General features: G+C 36.2%; 1 protein-coding gene across 1 annotated transcript in view; it reads right to left on the reverse strand.

Moving 5' to 3' along the window:
• baz (par-3 family cell polarity regulator) overlaps positions 1 to 16270 on the reverse strand; it is a 49675-nt gene extending 33405 nt beyond the window's left edge. The window contains exon 1 of the mRNA XM_018016032.2: positions 14771 to 16270. Within this exon, the coding sequence (XP_017871521.2) occupies positions 14771 to 14890 (120 nt within the window). The 5' untranslated portion in view covers positions 14891 to 16270. The remainder of the gene's footprint in view (positions 1 to 14770) is intronic.
• Positions 16271 to 16503: the final 233 nt, after the last annotated feature.

A 16503-nucleotide genomic window follows, 5' to 3' on the forward strand; every position in this document is an offset into this window, starting at 1 on the left:
AGTTAAACTTTTATCAAAAGCATATTAATTGAATTGTAAATAACGACTTTTAAAGCAAACCCAAGCTGAGCTACATTGAATATTTACAAGGCAAAAAGCAAAATGTTTTTGTTGTTGTTTTTTTTTTGCTGATTGTTGGTGTTTTTATTAGCATTGTTGCTGTTGTGTTATTGTTGTTACTGTTGTGTTTACTGTACAGTCTGTGTAGTCTGCACAGCTAATTTCAAGGCCAAGACGCAAAGGCGTCGCCCATGTGGGTGTCGCTTGACAGGTGTGTGTGCATGTGTGTGTGTGCCTGCATAGCTAAAAAGGTTGAGCCGCACTCAATTGGAACGGAGTAGCCGGGTGGCAGCCACGCCCCATTCAAAACATTTTTTTTTTTTAATTTTTTTTGTGTTTTTCTATGTGTTTTTTCTAGGGTGCCGCGCGTCAAGTTTGTCGCTTGAGTCTTTTGTTCTGCGCAACGAAAATCACAATTATTTATTTACGTATTTCATTAATTAAGCGTGCCCGGCAAGAAAAACATCAACAAGAACAACAACATGCGCAATTGCCCATGGCTATATGGCAGGGGCGTGCCCAGTTGAATTCCTTCAGACGGTGCCATCGTTGTTATTGTTGTTGTTGCCCGCTTGTCGCACGTGCAGCGCCTACGCAAAAAAAAAAATAAAAGAAATTCAAAGCAGAAACGCAAAAAGAAGCAACAAAAACAAAAATATAAATCCGAAGCCTGGCAAAACGACGGCCACGAAAAACGCTGCTAAGCGCAGGCAGATAAACAAAATAAATTACAGCAAAAGCTGAAAGCGGCATGCCACACATCAGATACCCTAGGCATGCATAAGGCGAAATGTATTTCTCAATTTTGTTTCGAAAATTATTTTGATTTGGCATACAATTTTTTTTTTTTTTATTATTCTTTTTTTTAATGGAATTATATATTGATAAAAGTAACATTTTTTATGAAACTCTATAATATAATAGTTACTAATTTTAGAAATTATTTTAAAATATTAGAAATATTTTTAAATGCATTTTTCTATATTTTCCGCTATTAAATAGTTCGTTAATTTATTTGTTAATCTTGATATAATTTTCATCAAACATTATTATTATTATTATTTTTTTTTTTAATCCCATTTATTTTAATTTTGTTAGTAATTAAAAATGTTAATATTAAAATAATATTTCATTTTCACCAAATTATAATATATGCAAAAAAAAAAAATTTAAATAATAATTAAAATATCTAAAACTATAATAATTATAGAGAAACTTAAAAAAAATAATATAAAATAAAAACAAATAATTTAAGCATATTTTCCTTTAAGAATATCAACAGCACACTAATAAAAAAACGTTCAAGTCTTTGCCCCCAACCTTAACGTCCGATCTGTAATAAAAAGCTTATGTACATATATAAACGTCTATAGTGCATGCTTAATTCCATTAAGTTGGGCACATTTCGTGACAAATTTATAATATCGCAGGTTAAAAGAAGAAGAAGAAGAAGAAAAAAACAAACAACCAGAAGAAAAATGAAATAAACGAATTTAAAAATTAATGTAAGACGCTGCCAAAGTCGAAGTCGAAGTCAAAGTCGTTGCCGCCGTTGGCTTCAAAGTGCGCGTCGCCGTTTGCTGCATGAATAAAAAACCAAAATGAAAACAACCAAAAAAAAAACTTAAAAAAAAAAAAATAAAGATCCGAGCATTTTACGACCTCTTGTGGCCTTCAACATTCTTTGCAACGGAGTCGTTTGGCAACACTGGCGAACGCGCGTTACTCTCCCGATCTTTCGCTCTCTTTATCTCCTCTCTCTCTCTCTCTCTCTGTGCCTCCACTCCCACTCTGAATGTGGCAACTGCGGCAGCTCCATTGTTGACTTTACCAAATGATTCATGCATTAAAATTTACGTTTTTTCTCGTTTCTTTTAGAGGAAACACCTGGATAAATACTTGTACGATCTCGTACACGTAGCAAATATAATTTGCTCTGCTCGGTTCTGCTCTGCGTGAGTCAACGTACCCACAAATTCTGGATGCTGTGTGACAGCATAATGTGCCTAAATACTGTGTAAGCCGAGCACACAAACACACACAAGCACACACACACACACACAAATACAGGCGCCATCTCACCGGCGCCGTTAAATCTGTAGCGTAGCATCGCATTATATAATGTTCGAGTTGTTCGAGTCTTTGAACTTCGATTGGAAGACTTCGCTTCAAATATTTAAGCACTTCCGGAATTCCAGACATGTAATCTTCGATCTATCAACTTTTTTGTTAGAATTTCATTTGAAATCGTAATACCTCATATGCCGGCAGGCGGTTTATTGTGAATGGAATACCTTTTCGTAACTATTCTCTTTTAATTGAAGCATTTCCGGCAGACTTGTGAGAACTGACGAATTGACTCAATAGCATAAATCTCGTTCTCTTGTTTTATTTTATTATTTTTCCTTTCATCATGACTCAGTTGTAGTTCAGGATGTTTAGGTAAGCAATTGGGCTCAAATAGTATAAAAGTTGTTCAAGTTTTATTGATATTTCTCACATATATGTTTAATGCAAATGTTTTACTAAGAACATTAACTGGATTTGAGTGAAATCTAAATCTCAAATTTAAAAGTTTACCCAAGTCTATTTGTATCAAAAAAAAAATAAAAGTGTTTGGCTTTAAGCACAAATCTCTTTTGAATCACAGCAGGAGCAGCCGAAGTCAAGTAATTAACTTGAATCTACATATCTTATACTACTTATAGCTTACTCAAAGAGTATATTAGTTGTATGCAATGTTTGTCTTGCTCTACGTGGAAACAGGTATTGTCTAATGTTATAAAGGAAGCTATTGTGGACCTCAGCAGTAGTTCTTTTGACATATTACAAAAATACTGTAATTTCCATAGTTTTAGATCGTATTCTCTTTACCGTACGGTACTCAGGATTCCTAGTAAGGATTGGGCTAAAATTATATATCTACGCTCATTATGGGTGTGGCAATCGAGGAACTACTGTTTGCTCTACAATTTTATAGTAGAATATTCAAAATGTAACGACTAATTTACTGCTGGCCCACTTTATATATTTAGCATTAATTATATGCAACATATATCATTGCAACGATTGAAAATCAGTTAAAATTGTTTGTTTTGAAATATTTCAATACAAAATTTATATATATTTCAATCTTGGTAAATAGATGAATAAAAAATTAATATATTTTTATGATCATAGTCTGTATTATATTGTAGTTAACATACACGCAGCGAACCCGAACCCGAAACCTCAGACCTCAAACCCGTCAACATTTAAGCTTGTTTGCCAGCATTTAATTATATACAGCAAACGACAAATTGATAATTTTAATAGACAGCTGAGGGTACGCTATCAGTGTGCTGTACTTTGTGGCAGTTCTCTTTTATGGTTACGCTAGATCGTCAGCTCGATTGGGTCAGTATGCACTTCCTACAGCCCAAGCAGCTCTTGCGCCGTAACGCACTGCCGGGTACGGTGGGCGTGCAACTCTGTGGAAATATATAAACATTTCGTTCTTTCGTTTCTTTTTTGTCTGTTTGTTTGTTTGCTTCAGTTAGGGTACACGGTGTGCTGTTCTGACACGTACGGGCTTTCGGACACAGCATTTTCACTGTTGTTGTTGTTGTTGTTGTTGTTGACTGGGCAGTATGAGTAAGCGCGAAATTGGCACGCCATGAGTGGTACTTGCACTACCTATGCACGGTTACCGGTACGGCTCGATCGCGTATACCAGATATGACGATACACACTCAGAGAGAGAGAGAGAGAGAGAGGCAGCGAGGGAGAGAGGGAGAGAGAGACGTGTGTGTGTGCAGCCCAAAAGGGTTGGCTGGGTCAACATACCGTCAACCATCAAGCCATCAGCGCAACATCATCATCATCAACACCATCATCATCATTATTACGATCAACGTCAGCTTCACAACTGTTGTTTTCAGACCTGATGTTCCACATGTTTATGCCACGCCTCCTCCTCCCCCTTCCCTACTACCCTCCCGCCCTCTAACTCGTCAAGCTATCCATTCCCCAAGCATATTTTCACAGCGCGATGCATTCCACAAAAATGCAGCGGTGCAAAAACAACAGCGAAAATTGTTAACGAAACCCAAAACCTCAGTTGCAAAATATTCACAATATTGAAGCTGCAACAATTCAATCGCAACGTCGCGCACGTTTCAGCGATAAAAGCGAAACCCAAAAGAAAATATGTAAAAAAAAAAAAGAAATAAAAATAAATATTAAAAAAAAAAAAAAACAGATACTACAAAAATTTTTAACGACAATTTCTGATATGCAAAAGCCAATTATAGCTAGGGGGAGTTGCGTCGACTCGACTCGACTCGAGCTGCGAGTTGAGCACGCAAATTTGCAAAATGTTTGAAACGGAAATGCGAGCCTAGAAATAAACCGGTTAAATGCCTGGAATTCCTTTTTGTAATACAGCTATGAATGAATAGAAGTTTTAGTTACTTAAAAAAGAAATCCATTAGAACAAAATGGAAGTTGTGCATATTCGAAAGACCTTAAGTAAGAGTTTATTATCTGTGCAGATAAGAAACCCCGGGCATTTTGCATGAGTAATCCTGTCCCATATACAAACTTCAAGACTTATGAATCACTAAGAGTAACAGCGAGGCTTATCTGTTTAATGTCACAGAATATACATGATTATTAAATGAATCAAGTACAAAACTTATTCTAATGTCGCAGAAGTTTGATTGAAACAATCGATAATAATCGGTCGATAGTTATAATATATCATCCAGCAGTAAGGGCTACTAAATGAATAAAATACTTAACTTATTCTAATGTCTTAGAAGTTAGCAAACAGCAACCGATAACAATACATATATCGATAATTATAATGTCGCATTCAATGTTAAAGTCTATCTGACATTTGAAATTGGACTTCCAAGAATACGCATGTAATCGATTAGCCTATTCAAATACTAAACCCAATTGAATACTTTAAAAAGCTTCTTACGGCATTCGATAATAATCGATTAATAGCTATAACATCTTATTCAGCATGTATTATACTAAATGAATCAAATACCAAACTTAAGCTAATGTCTCAGTCAGCTTACATAAATCGATAACAATATATCGATAATTATAATGTCTCACTCAATGATAACAACCTCTATCTGACATTTGAAATTTGACTACATATATATTAGTAGTCCATTAACTTATTCTAATATTAAACCTAATTGCATGCCTTAGGCAGCTCACATGAATCGATAATAACCGATCGATGGCCATAATGTCTCATTCAATGTTAACCTTCACCTGTCAATTGACATTCACTTAGTTACCTTTTGCACTTGACATAATGCAAGCCAATGGAGCATATCGACGAAACTCTGGAAGCGCTCGCCTGCAATCTTGAGGTCTAGCCAGCGATGCGTAGCAGCCATATATATATTTATAATGATGTATGGAGTGTAGCTCGACCTCTAACATGCTCCAGCAAATGTTGGAGGTAGATGAAACAGAGGCAGGGGTTAGGGCAGGGGCAGGGCAGGGGCTAGGGCATTACTTAATATTCACCTTGAACTCGACGCTGAGGTAAAGGTAGACAAAAAAAAAAAAAAACCAGCCACAATAACTCAATTGATTAAAATGGGCAACAAATTGTAGAAGAAGAGGAAGAAGTAAAAAGCAGAGCAGAGTGAACAAATTAATTAGAATGATGATAATGCATATTGAATGCAGTTGTTGTTGGCCTCATTGTTATTATAATGGATGTGGTCTGAGTGGAGCACAGCCAGGCGAAGGGCAATATTTAGGTGTGCGCGGGACGGATGAGCTCGATGGCGTGGCGCTTCCGTTGCGTTTCGATTCTCATTAGGAGGTAAATATCAAAAATACAAAAAAAAATTCTGTTTATTTTTTGTTGTTGTTTGTTATATTTTAATGATATATTACCAGGGCAACGAAATGCAGTGGTCGTTGTTGTTGTTGTTGTTATATGAGCTGCATTGCCTGGCAGAACAACAATGAATCAGTTGAAGAACTGTAACGGCCCTTGACACGCAATCGGCGCACGGGCAATGGGCGCAGCTCGGCGCCGCCCGGCAGGAAGTTCGTTTAATTAATGTGTCAGGCCCTCGAAGTCGGCTTCGTATCCCTAAATATTTCGAATCCTGCACACAGCAAAACCTAACGAAACAATGCAGCAGTCATTCAATTGGTGTGCGAGAGAGGGAGGGAACGAGAGAGAATGAGATGTATTTCCAAACAATTTAGCATGACATTTGAAATAGGGAGACACTAATAAATACCCTGTATATTATTATACATTATTATATTATATGTAATACGTTTATTTATTTTTTTATTAGAAATTTGGCACCATAACATATAAGTTGAAAAAGTTTATATAAATTTTCAATTTATCTTATATATCACATCGTATCCAATATCATATCATATCATATCCATTTGATCGATATACATATATATCACTATGGGATATAAAATTATACCAATTTTTCATATATAACATATCATAATATCATATATTACATATATGTATATGTATGTATATCCATTTTGTCTTCCATCCCTTACCCTCTACCGTGCTCCAAAAACCCAACCCGGTAAAAATAAAAAAACACCTACCATCGCTCCAATTGTTTGATATATCCTATTCCTATACAAACTACAGGGTATAACAAACAACCAACCAAACAACAGACAGCAGACAGCAGTTGGTAAACAGCACGACCAGAAATCCAAACAGAACAACACAAAGGTAGCATAGAGGAGGAACACACGTGCGTGACCAAAATAGATACTCAATTAGTGCAGCAATAAATGTATTGTAATTGTAGAAGATACAATATCCGTGGAGCGCGGCGAGCTGGCCAAGGAATCCGTTTGACTCCGGCCCAACCAGCCGACCACAAAATGCAACAAAAGTCGTGCAGTCGTGTGGCATGTGGCATGTGGCGTGTGGCAGGCATGCAAATAGAACAAACCGCCCACCCGAAACCCGAACAGCCCAAAGCTGACAAACAATTTTCAATTTGGGGGCAGAAAAGCAGCAACAGCAATACCAAATGCCGTCAAGAATAGTTTCTACGAATGGGAAGGAGCAGAGCAGTCAAGCAGTTTACCTAGGGCATATGCTCGCTGCATACTCTATAAGGCAGACGAAAGTGTAGAGCACTGAATTTGAATTTGAGAAGTATAATATAGTATAACATAGCAGACTAATATGACGATTCAGTTTAGAAGCTAGAACACATAAAATGAAATTTTAATAATTGTTTTCTATTTTTTTTTTTTTTTTTTTTTTTTTATTATAATTATTTTCTAATTCCATTATATTTTCTGAGAATTAGTTTTTGTTAAAAAAAATTAGCTTAGCTCAGCTAAAACCTTTTAGCATTAAAGATGAAAAAAAAAATGAATAAATTGTTTAAGCAAATAAAACTTGCTTCATTATATTATAGCTAATCATAGATAAATATAGAATATGAAATCAATATGCATAACTTATAGATTTATCTGCATTGCATTGGGCACATATATGATAAATATTTTTTGGCTTATATTAGCATTCAAAAAGCTTTCAACGAAAATGTTAAACTATGTATTTATTTGATTTAAAATTCCGTTACAAGCTTCAGATTAATTTTGGTTGGCGCACAAATATTGTTTGAATGGGGTGAAAAGTTGAGGCTCATAAATATCGCTGAGCTGCTTTTCTTGGGAAGGCCATAAAGATAAGAGCTGCTTAGCATGGAAATCAATGAAAGCATATTTCGAAATACGTATATATTTCGTTTTGGATTGTTTTCTCTACATATTATGTATGCATGGGAATATGAAACATGTTTGTATTTTAATTAGAGTCAAGAGATATTGTATACAGCTTTATTTCGTTATATAAACTTGTTAGCCATCCATATCAATTACTACTGCAAAAGTGCTTTTGGAGCTAATCAATTTGTGCAGTCCAAATGCAGCGAAAATAAAACAAAATCGAGAAATTAAAGAGTCGCATTAAGTGGAAGTTGTGGGCGTTACGATTGAATTGGGCATCCGAAATTATGTCGACATGTGGCTACGTGGGCGAGAGCAATTGATGTTGAAAATAATTTTCAATTACACGGCATCCAAAATAAATGTATATATATCTATAAAGGCAACCCGAAAATGAGATCGAGTTTGAGTTTGAGTTTGAGACTAAAACTGAGACTGAGACTGAAACAATAATTCAATTCAATTGAATTTCGCGCCTAATTTGGTCAAGCGGCATGAATCAGCCCGAGCTTCAGCTCAGGCAGCCCACAATAATGCAATCGTTATAAAGATATGAATAGGAAAACCAATACGTGTAACACGTTACCAATGTGTGTGTGTGTGTGTGTGTGTGTGTGTTTGTATGAATTGCGAGTTTCTAGGTAGATATTATACGACAATGAGCCAAGTATTGGACGCCCCTTAATGGAAAATGACGCAGTCGCAACTCTATGTATGCCAGATAGACTCACTAAATATATATATGTATATACTATATGTATATACTATATATATATATATATATATGGAGCTATATATATGCCATATGTTGTGGCTGTTGGCATGACAACACAATAACAACAACAACAAATCGTAGGCAACCCTCATGAGTCTATCAACTACCCAAGCCTGGGCTATTCGACAGACTTTTCGCCAAGGTGGGCGCAAAAATTAAAACGCAATTGATTTTTATACCCTACAAATAAATGATGACTAGTTCAGCTGTATGATTATGAATTTGCTACGATTAGAACTAGTTATGATTAACGTTGAATTAATCAAAGATGCACTATCAAAGCTATGAATATCAAAAGTTAAAGAACTAATATTAACTATGTGAACTGGAACTAGATTGATCACAGACAATTAATACGAGCTATGTAAATGATATGAGCTAGATGATGGGATATATGTGATCTATTTGAGCATAAACTATATGAACTACATAAACTCCATTTCTTGGTCCAGTTCTGGGCACATTTTTAACTTTAAACATTTGCAAATCAAAGATCTGTTTTGTTTCACATAAATTATATATATACTATGTGAACTGGAACTAGATTAATCATAAACTAATATTATACGAGCTATGTACATTATATGAACTAGATGAAGGGATCTGTGAGGTCTCCAGCTCCATTTCTTGGTTCAGCTCTAGGCACATCTTAAACTTTTTAGCTCCCATAAATTCTTATATAATACATATATATTTATATATATTGACTCAATAGTCTATAACTGATTAATATATGCACAATATTTGCCCAGCTAATTAGCATGGTACAGAGTATCAGGCAGTCGTGCATGTGCATCGTTCACACATTTATACATATTCGAGCGCGTTTTCCACATTGCACGTCTTGAGCTCTCCTTTGCCGTGCAGTCGTGGGTCAGCGCAAAAGTAGGTGGTAAACAGCGACTTAAATGTTAGCCCATTATGGCATTAGTCGCCCATAGTTATAATTGGCTTGCATTCTTAGCCAAAGGCAGCGGAATTTTGAGGTTAGCGAGGTGAGGCGGGGCGAGGAAAGCCTTGAAGTGAGCCAAGGAAAAGATTTTGCACTTTGCATACTTCCAATTGGAACTACAACTTATTCATTATATAATCTAGCATAGTTGTTTCGTTTATTTTATTTTATTTATTGCTCATTGAGCTCAGTTATGATCAGCATTATATATAGAACTAATTGTATTTTGATTATTTCATTTCATAATAAATCTGCGTTTGTTCTATGCATTGAGTTTGCTTTGCTATTTGTTTGGGCCCATCATCTTGTTGGCCAACAGAGCGAAGGAGGGAGCGGCGGGGGGCAACAAAGTGCGGTTGATGTTGCGTAAAACCTGTTTTAGATTTCCGGTTATGTACATTGAAAATATTTTTTATTTTTTTATTATAATTTTTTATTTTCCTTTTTTTTTTTTTTGTATCTCTCTATAGTAGCCGCTGGCCAATATCAACCAATTATCAAGAGTGCTGCAGCAAACACCTTGCAACGATTTGTGAAATACTCAGCTTGTTATCCTTAGCCATGCGAAATGAGTTAAGTGGGGGCACTTAATGAAGTCAAACTGAGACGATTAGCGAATACGCTCGATCAGCCAATAAGAAACCTATTCAGTTTCAGTTCTGTAGCAGAACGTGTTTGAATGCAAAGTGAATCAGTTTCACATCAATTTGCATTCAGCCATAAAAACTAACAGCATAGGGCACCCATATACATACATTAGTTGGTTTCTCATTCTGCTTCTCATTCATAATTCTAATTATTGTGCCCATTTCTTGCTGCTCTCGCACAGGTGTGTTGAGTGTTGATTGTTGAGGGGATTTTTTTTTTCTATTTTTTTTTTTTTTTATATTTTTTTTTACTTTTCCAATCGAACGTAAGTGTGCGGTCCAATTAGAGCGCACTTAAAATGCGCTACAATTAGCGTGCGCAAATTTTCAAATATTTTACTGGCAAAATATTTTTGCGCCAGCTTCGAAAGCGTTTCATTGAATATTTGCTCTCACTGAATTTGAGTTGTTGTTGTTGTTGCTGCTGTTATTGTTGCCATGACGAAATAATTTACAAATTGCGCAAAACTGGTTTTAAACAGTGGCCAAAAGAATTCAACAACAGCGACAACAACTGAATGCTCAATGAATCTTTTTCAACAGCCGCCGTCGTCGTCGTCGTCGTCGTCGCTGCTCGCCTCCATAGCGATTCCCCAGACGGTTCTCTGTGCCAAAATCACAAAGAACAAGACCCAAAAAAAAAAGAAATGAAAACAAACAGAAATGAGTCAAATGGCACGCCCAGTTACCAGTTACCAGTTGGCCACTTGGCCAACTTGTTGGATTGTCCAGTTGCCTGGTTGCCTGGTTGCCCAGTTGATCGCCTGGCCCAACTCGGAGCTCTAGCGATAAGACGATAAAAACGCCCACCGAACGCACTGAGAGAAAAAGAGACAGAGAGGCACAGACTAAGACAGAGAGAGAGAGAGAGAGAGAGAGAGGGGCATCCTATAGCGACAAAGGGAAATTGATTCAACAGCATTCATTCGAATTTATTATATAATCAATTTGCTCGGGAATGTGGTTTGGGCTCACACCAAAGAACTTGATTAGGCCTCGGCTAGCGAACCACTTCTGCCTGGGAACCATAGGAACCAGTGGCAGCCAAAAGGATTTGATTATTTTAAAGCATTTTCGTTGGATATTTGGAAATTCAAATCATACGATTGCATTATATATTGATATTTAAGCAGATCTATAAAGATATTCAATATCAAAATAGGCTTTGATGATAGTAGTAGATCGATTAATATCTATCAAGATCTATTAATAGTCAAAGTTAAGATAGGACCTGAAGATAGAGCAGTAGATCTATTAAGATATATCAAGAGTTATTTACTATTATTATTATTACTATCTATTAAGATGTCAAGATCTATCTATTATTAAGCAAGGCTAGGATGGGTCCTGAAGAAAGAACGCTCGACATCTATCTAACATTTATTCTAATAATAAGCAGAGTTATCACAGGTCACGAAGATAAGACCATAAGATCAATTAAGACTAAGCATAGGCATAGTATAATATAGTATAATATAGGTATAATATAGCACAAGATATATTGAAATATGTCAAGATCTATCAATAGTCAAAGCTAATTTGACGGCCAGCTATGGCCTATAGTAATAGATCTCTCAAAACTCAAAGATAATAATTTAAGACATTTTATGAACTACGGCATAAATTTCATATACTATTCGAAATTAAGTTTGTCGACTTAATTAATGACTTTTCATAATTACTAAGCATAAGCCGTTTTCTATAGAATTCATGAGGAATTTATTGGTTTTTCTCTGTTCTTTAAATTATGTAAATTGATTAAGATTAGCTGGAAATATGATGTTTCATTAGTTTGGAATTCATATACAAAGAGAACCCCAAATCTAACCCATGATATTTCCACATTCTATAGATTTTCTACTATAATATTTTTTTTTTAATAATTGAAGCTGTTTTATAATTGTTTTCTTATCACGATTTAGCTCATTTTTCAGTATTTCTTTCTACGTATTCTTAATTGTTTTGTTTATATTGTATTTACCCAGAGTTTTGTATGGCAATAAATTCGCAATTAGCTGCATTTGCGATAATACGCACTCGGCATGCCAAAACATGAATGCAATCGCTGCAAATTTGCTCCAGTTAAAATGGTGTTGGGATCGCTTTGTGCTGCTCTGAGATTGAGCCAAATACCAAGAGAAATAGCAGCTGCGAAAGCGAATCCATTCATAGCAAAGGGTAGCGAAAGAGCCAGAGGAGGGGAAAAGAGTCTGTTGCCAACGGCTGATGATAGCCGTCATGTCATGTGAGAGAATTTGAAATCAGAGCCAAAGTTATATTTCTTTTTTAATTTTTTTTTTTTTTTTTTTTTTTTTTCTTGTTTTTTGTTGATGTTGCAATTTCTATGCCGTTGAGGCATTAAATTGCATAATTAGCAAGTTCGCCGCTTAGAGCTGTCGAGACGCAGATAGATACATATATATACATACATACACACAAATTTAATATAGAGAGAGCGATGTAGCATGTGGCTCTAGCTCTGGCACTGGGTCTGGGTCTGGCTCGGGGTCTGGGTCTGGGTCGAAGTCTGGGTCTTACTTTTCGGTCTCTCTTCGCGCAGCTCATACACGTGATCGCGAAATGGAAAGCGCCCTCTTATCTGCTTTATTTCTTTAAAGAGCTTCACAATTTGCAGCTGGCACAGTTTTTTTTTTTTTTCATATTGGCGGCGAGCCACTCACTCAGAAAACAATTGAGAGTGTGGCTAGATCTCTGCCAAATTCACACGATGCACTCCGCTAAGCACAACAACAACACGAAGAGAAATAATAATAGTTCAGAGTGCTCTACTGAAGCTAGTCGGACTAGGCGTTGGATGGATGCTACAGTTATATATATATGTATATATATTCGTACTAGTCATAATTGCATAGAGCTGCAGTTTCTACTGACTGAACATGATTGATTATATATATGGAAAATAGGGGAAAAACATAGATCACTATCTATCATATAACAGATCTCTGTATTAGAAAATGATCGTATAAAGTATATATATATATATAGAAATTTCTATATAATATGCTAAATATATGTATACAGTTGATATATATTAATCAAATAGATATAAATAATTATATTTTATATAAATTAGTGGTCCCCATTAGAAACACTTGAAACAATTTAAAACCAATTTTAATTATTTATTTTTTTTATATTTTTTATTTATTTATAAGTTTTGTAATTAATTTCTTATAATTCGTTCATTCTTTTCTTTTTTAAATATCCAAAACATCCTTTCTATTAGCAATCTCTATTTGAATTTGAATTTCATAACCGGAAATAATGAAACACCAAAAATATGTTTAATAGCTTAATCAGTTTGAAAACCTAATAATCAACATCATCATCACGATGCTCATCTTCTTCATAATGACCTTTGCGATTAACATAATAAAAATTGATTTGATTTTCCCTGGGGAGCATATAGCTATGTATATACTTATATACATACATACAAATATACATATATATGTTCTTATTAAGGCTTTTAGAGTGGAATGCATTTTTGATTAATTACAAGGCGCTGGGACTGCAGCCAGCCGCCCGGAACCCTTGCCCCAATCAGAACCCTATACCATTTGTCTTATTCTTCTTTATATGCGCTCTACTGCCACTGCCACTACCTTGTGCATTACAGCGCGTTGTACCTGTCCGTGTCTCATGTGGATGATGTTCAAGACAAAGAAGAAGAAGCAGCAGCAGCAAAAGACGGTAGAAGAAGGTTGGGCCCTTAATTTGGCTGCCCCTGAGAAGTTGAGAAGTTACGAGCAGATCTTTTTCGGGTTCAACCAAGTTCACAATGCGCTCTGTCTTTGGGTTCTTAAAGGTATTTATTTACTTTATTTTCATTTTTATTCTGTGGTCTTGGCTTACGCTCTGCCCTGTCCCTCGGCTTGGCTTTTCGATTCTGTTTGCTGTTGTTATCATCTTTTCTTCTTTCTTTTTTTTTTAAGCATTTACATACATTTCTATCTTTTTTTTTCAAGGAATGCTCTTTCATAAAGAATGCGTAGAATTTTGATCCAGTAGAACGATTAAAAAGCTTTCATTTCATTATTAATAATTTTGAGAAATTAATAATAATAATAATACCAGCGTTATTTATGTAAACAATCCATAAGCGCTCAAAAGCTTGCATACAAATGACTCAAAGAGCATAAGCTCTTCGACTTAGCCGCTCGACTGAGTTAATATTTGAGCTCATTTGGTTGACTGTTTCTTTCTTTTGCTTTTTTGGAACGTTTTTTATTGGGTCGCTGCTTATCATTATTCAAATATTTTACCTAGGCACACACGCACACACACACACACATTCCGATCTCGTCTACCATCTTTCCAATGGGCGATAACAATTACATGTGCACACGCATCCATATACATACATATATATGTATATACACTTTCGACTTCTTTTGGGTTCGACTTTCGTAATTACACAAACAACTGACGCTCTCAAGTGCAGCATTTCCGCTGTTCGATATTAAACAGGGGGATGAAAACCCATAAAACCGAGGTGCATGCGATAGGGGGAGACGTGGTGGTGGAGGGGTGCAATAATATATATATTTTACTCACCTTGCCGGCTGCCTTTTTGTAGCGTCGCGTGGCCTCGCTGATCAAATCCCGGACGAGCAGTTCGCCGGTGCCGCAAGGCACCAAAATGCGAACATCGCCGAAGCAAACGGTAACCTTCATAGTTTCGATAACACTTTTTCGATAACACTTTAATTAAATATATTAATAAGAATGCACTTGTGTGGAATGTATTTATGCAGTTGCAGTCGTTGTCGTTGTTCTTGTTGTTGTTGCAGTTATTATTATTAATGTAGATACATATTTTGCTCATCTGTACGTTGTTCTTGCTGCTGTTGTTGTTGTTGTTGTCGTTGTCTGTTACTGGCATTTGGCTTTGGCATCATCTTCTCCTTTCATCTGCTCCTCAGGCAGCTGCATACGTTTATTTGCCTGTTTCTGTATGTGTGCGTGCGCGTTGCTATTCATCTAGCTGGACAGTGTGGCATGCGAGCGAGCGAGCGAGATGGCCTGCACTACCACGCTTAAAGGACTTTGGCGTCGCTGCTGCGGCTGCGGCTACGGCTGCGCACTTGACAGCAGCTGTACACACGACGGGAAAAAAACGTTTTTTTTTTGTTCACCTACCACCAGACAGAAAGAACTATCGCGTGTGCGTGCGCGTTTAAAGGTGCGTATGTGTGTGTGCGAGTGTCTCTTGCTCTCTGTATGCGTCTGTGTGTTTGTGTGAAAAAGCGCCGCTTTGTATTGTTTTATTTTGTTATCGTTTTTTATCTCTCGCGCTCTCAATGCAGGATGCACTCGTCAACGCACTCGTCTCGCTCTTTTAGCTGTTTTACGCTTTGCCTTTTACTTTGTTTATTTCATTTAGCATATTTCACTGCATTTTCTGTTAGCGGTTGTTGTTGCTTGTATGAATCACACGCGCAAAACGAGTTACAATAACAACACTTCAACAAAACAAAAAATAAGGCAAACAACAGGCCAAGATCATCGGAAACGTCGTAACCGAACGCAACAACAACAAAAAAATAAAACACGTTAGACAACAACAATAATACCAGCTGCACACCGCTAACTGCAACGGCAATGGCAAATTTTTGTTGTTCCACAAAAACAAAAAATTCAAAATAAAAAATACACAATTCGGTTGCTTGACTCGCGTTTTTTGTTTTAGCAGCTTTTTGCTTTATTGAAAAGTTAAATTGTCTCTTTTACCAACTGGTGGCACAGATATTCCGTTCGATCATTTTTCGTCGCACCGTTCGCAACGTCGTTTCGTGGTTATCTTCGCTTCTATAGGTAAGCGTCGTTTATGCTTTTAATTCATTCTCTTTTATTGCGATTGCACCTACAGTTACATGTGTTTTGGTATTTGCACTTGACTCGTTAGCGATTCTACACAATTATCATTTAGTGATTCTTAACGTGTAATTTCAAAAACAAAAACAAAAAAAAAACAAATTCTTTAGCGTTGAACATCGCGCTGCGCTGCGAACGCTGTCTCCGCGTTAAATGCCAACAACAACTAGCCAAGTCTGGGAATATCGGCTTATCGATTAACCAACTAGCGCCAATTCGAGCCGATGTTTTTGCAATCGCGATAGTTGTTTGTTAAATATATCGAATGTATTTTCATGCGCGCGAAAATGCTTTTATTTTGCCTGTTTACACTTTTAAATGAATTAATTTTTAATATCAAAATGGTATACCAGCTGATCGAATTTGTTGCTTAGAACAATTTTATTTATTCATATTAATAATATGATAATTTA

The sequence above is a fragment of the Drosophila arizonae genome, chromosome X, assembly GCF_054131065.1.
Source record: "Drosophila arizonae isolate 15081-1271.41 chromosome X, UAZ_ARI_1.0, whole genome shotgun sequence".
In the NCBI taxonomy this organism is placed as follows: Eukaryota; Metazoa; Arthropoda; class Insecta; order Diptera; family Drosophilidae; genus Drosophila; species Drosophila arizonae.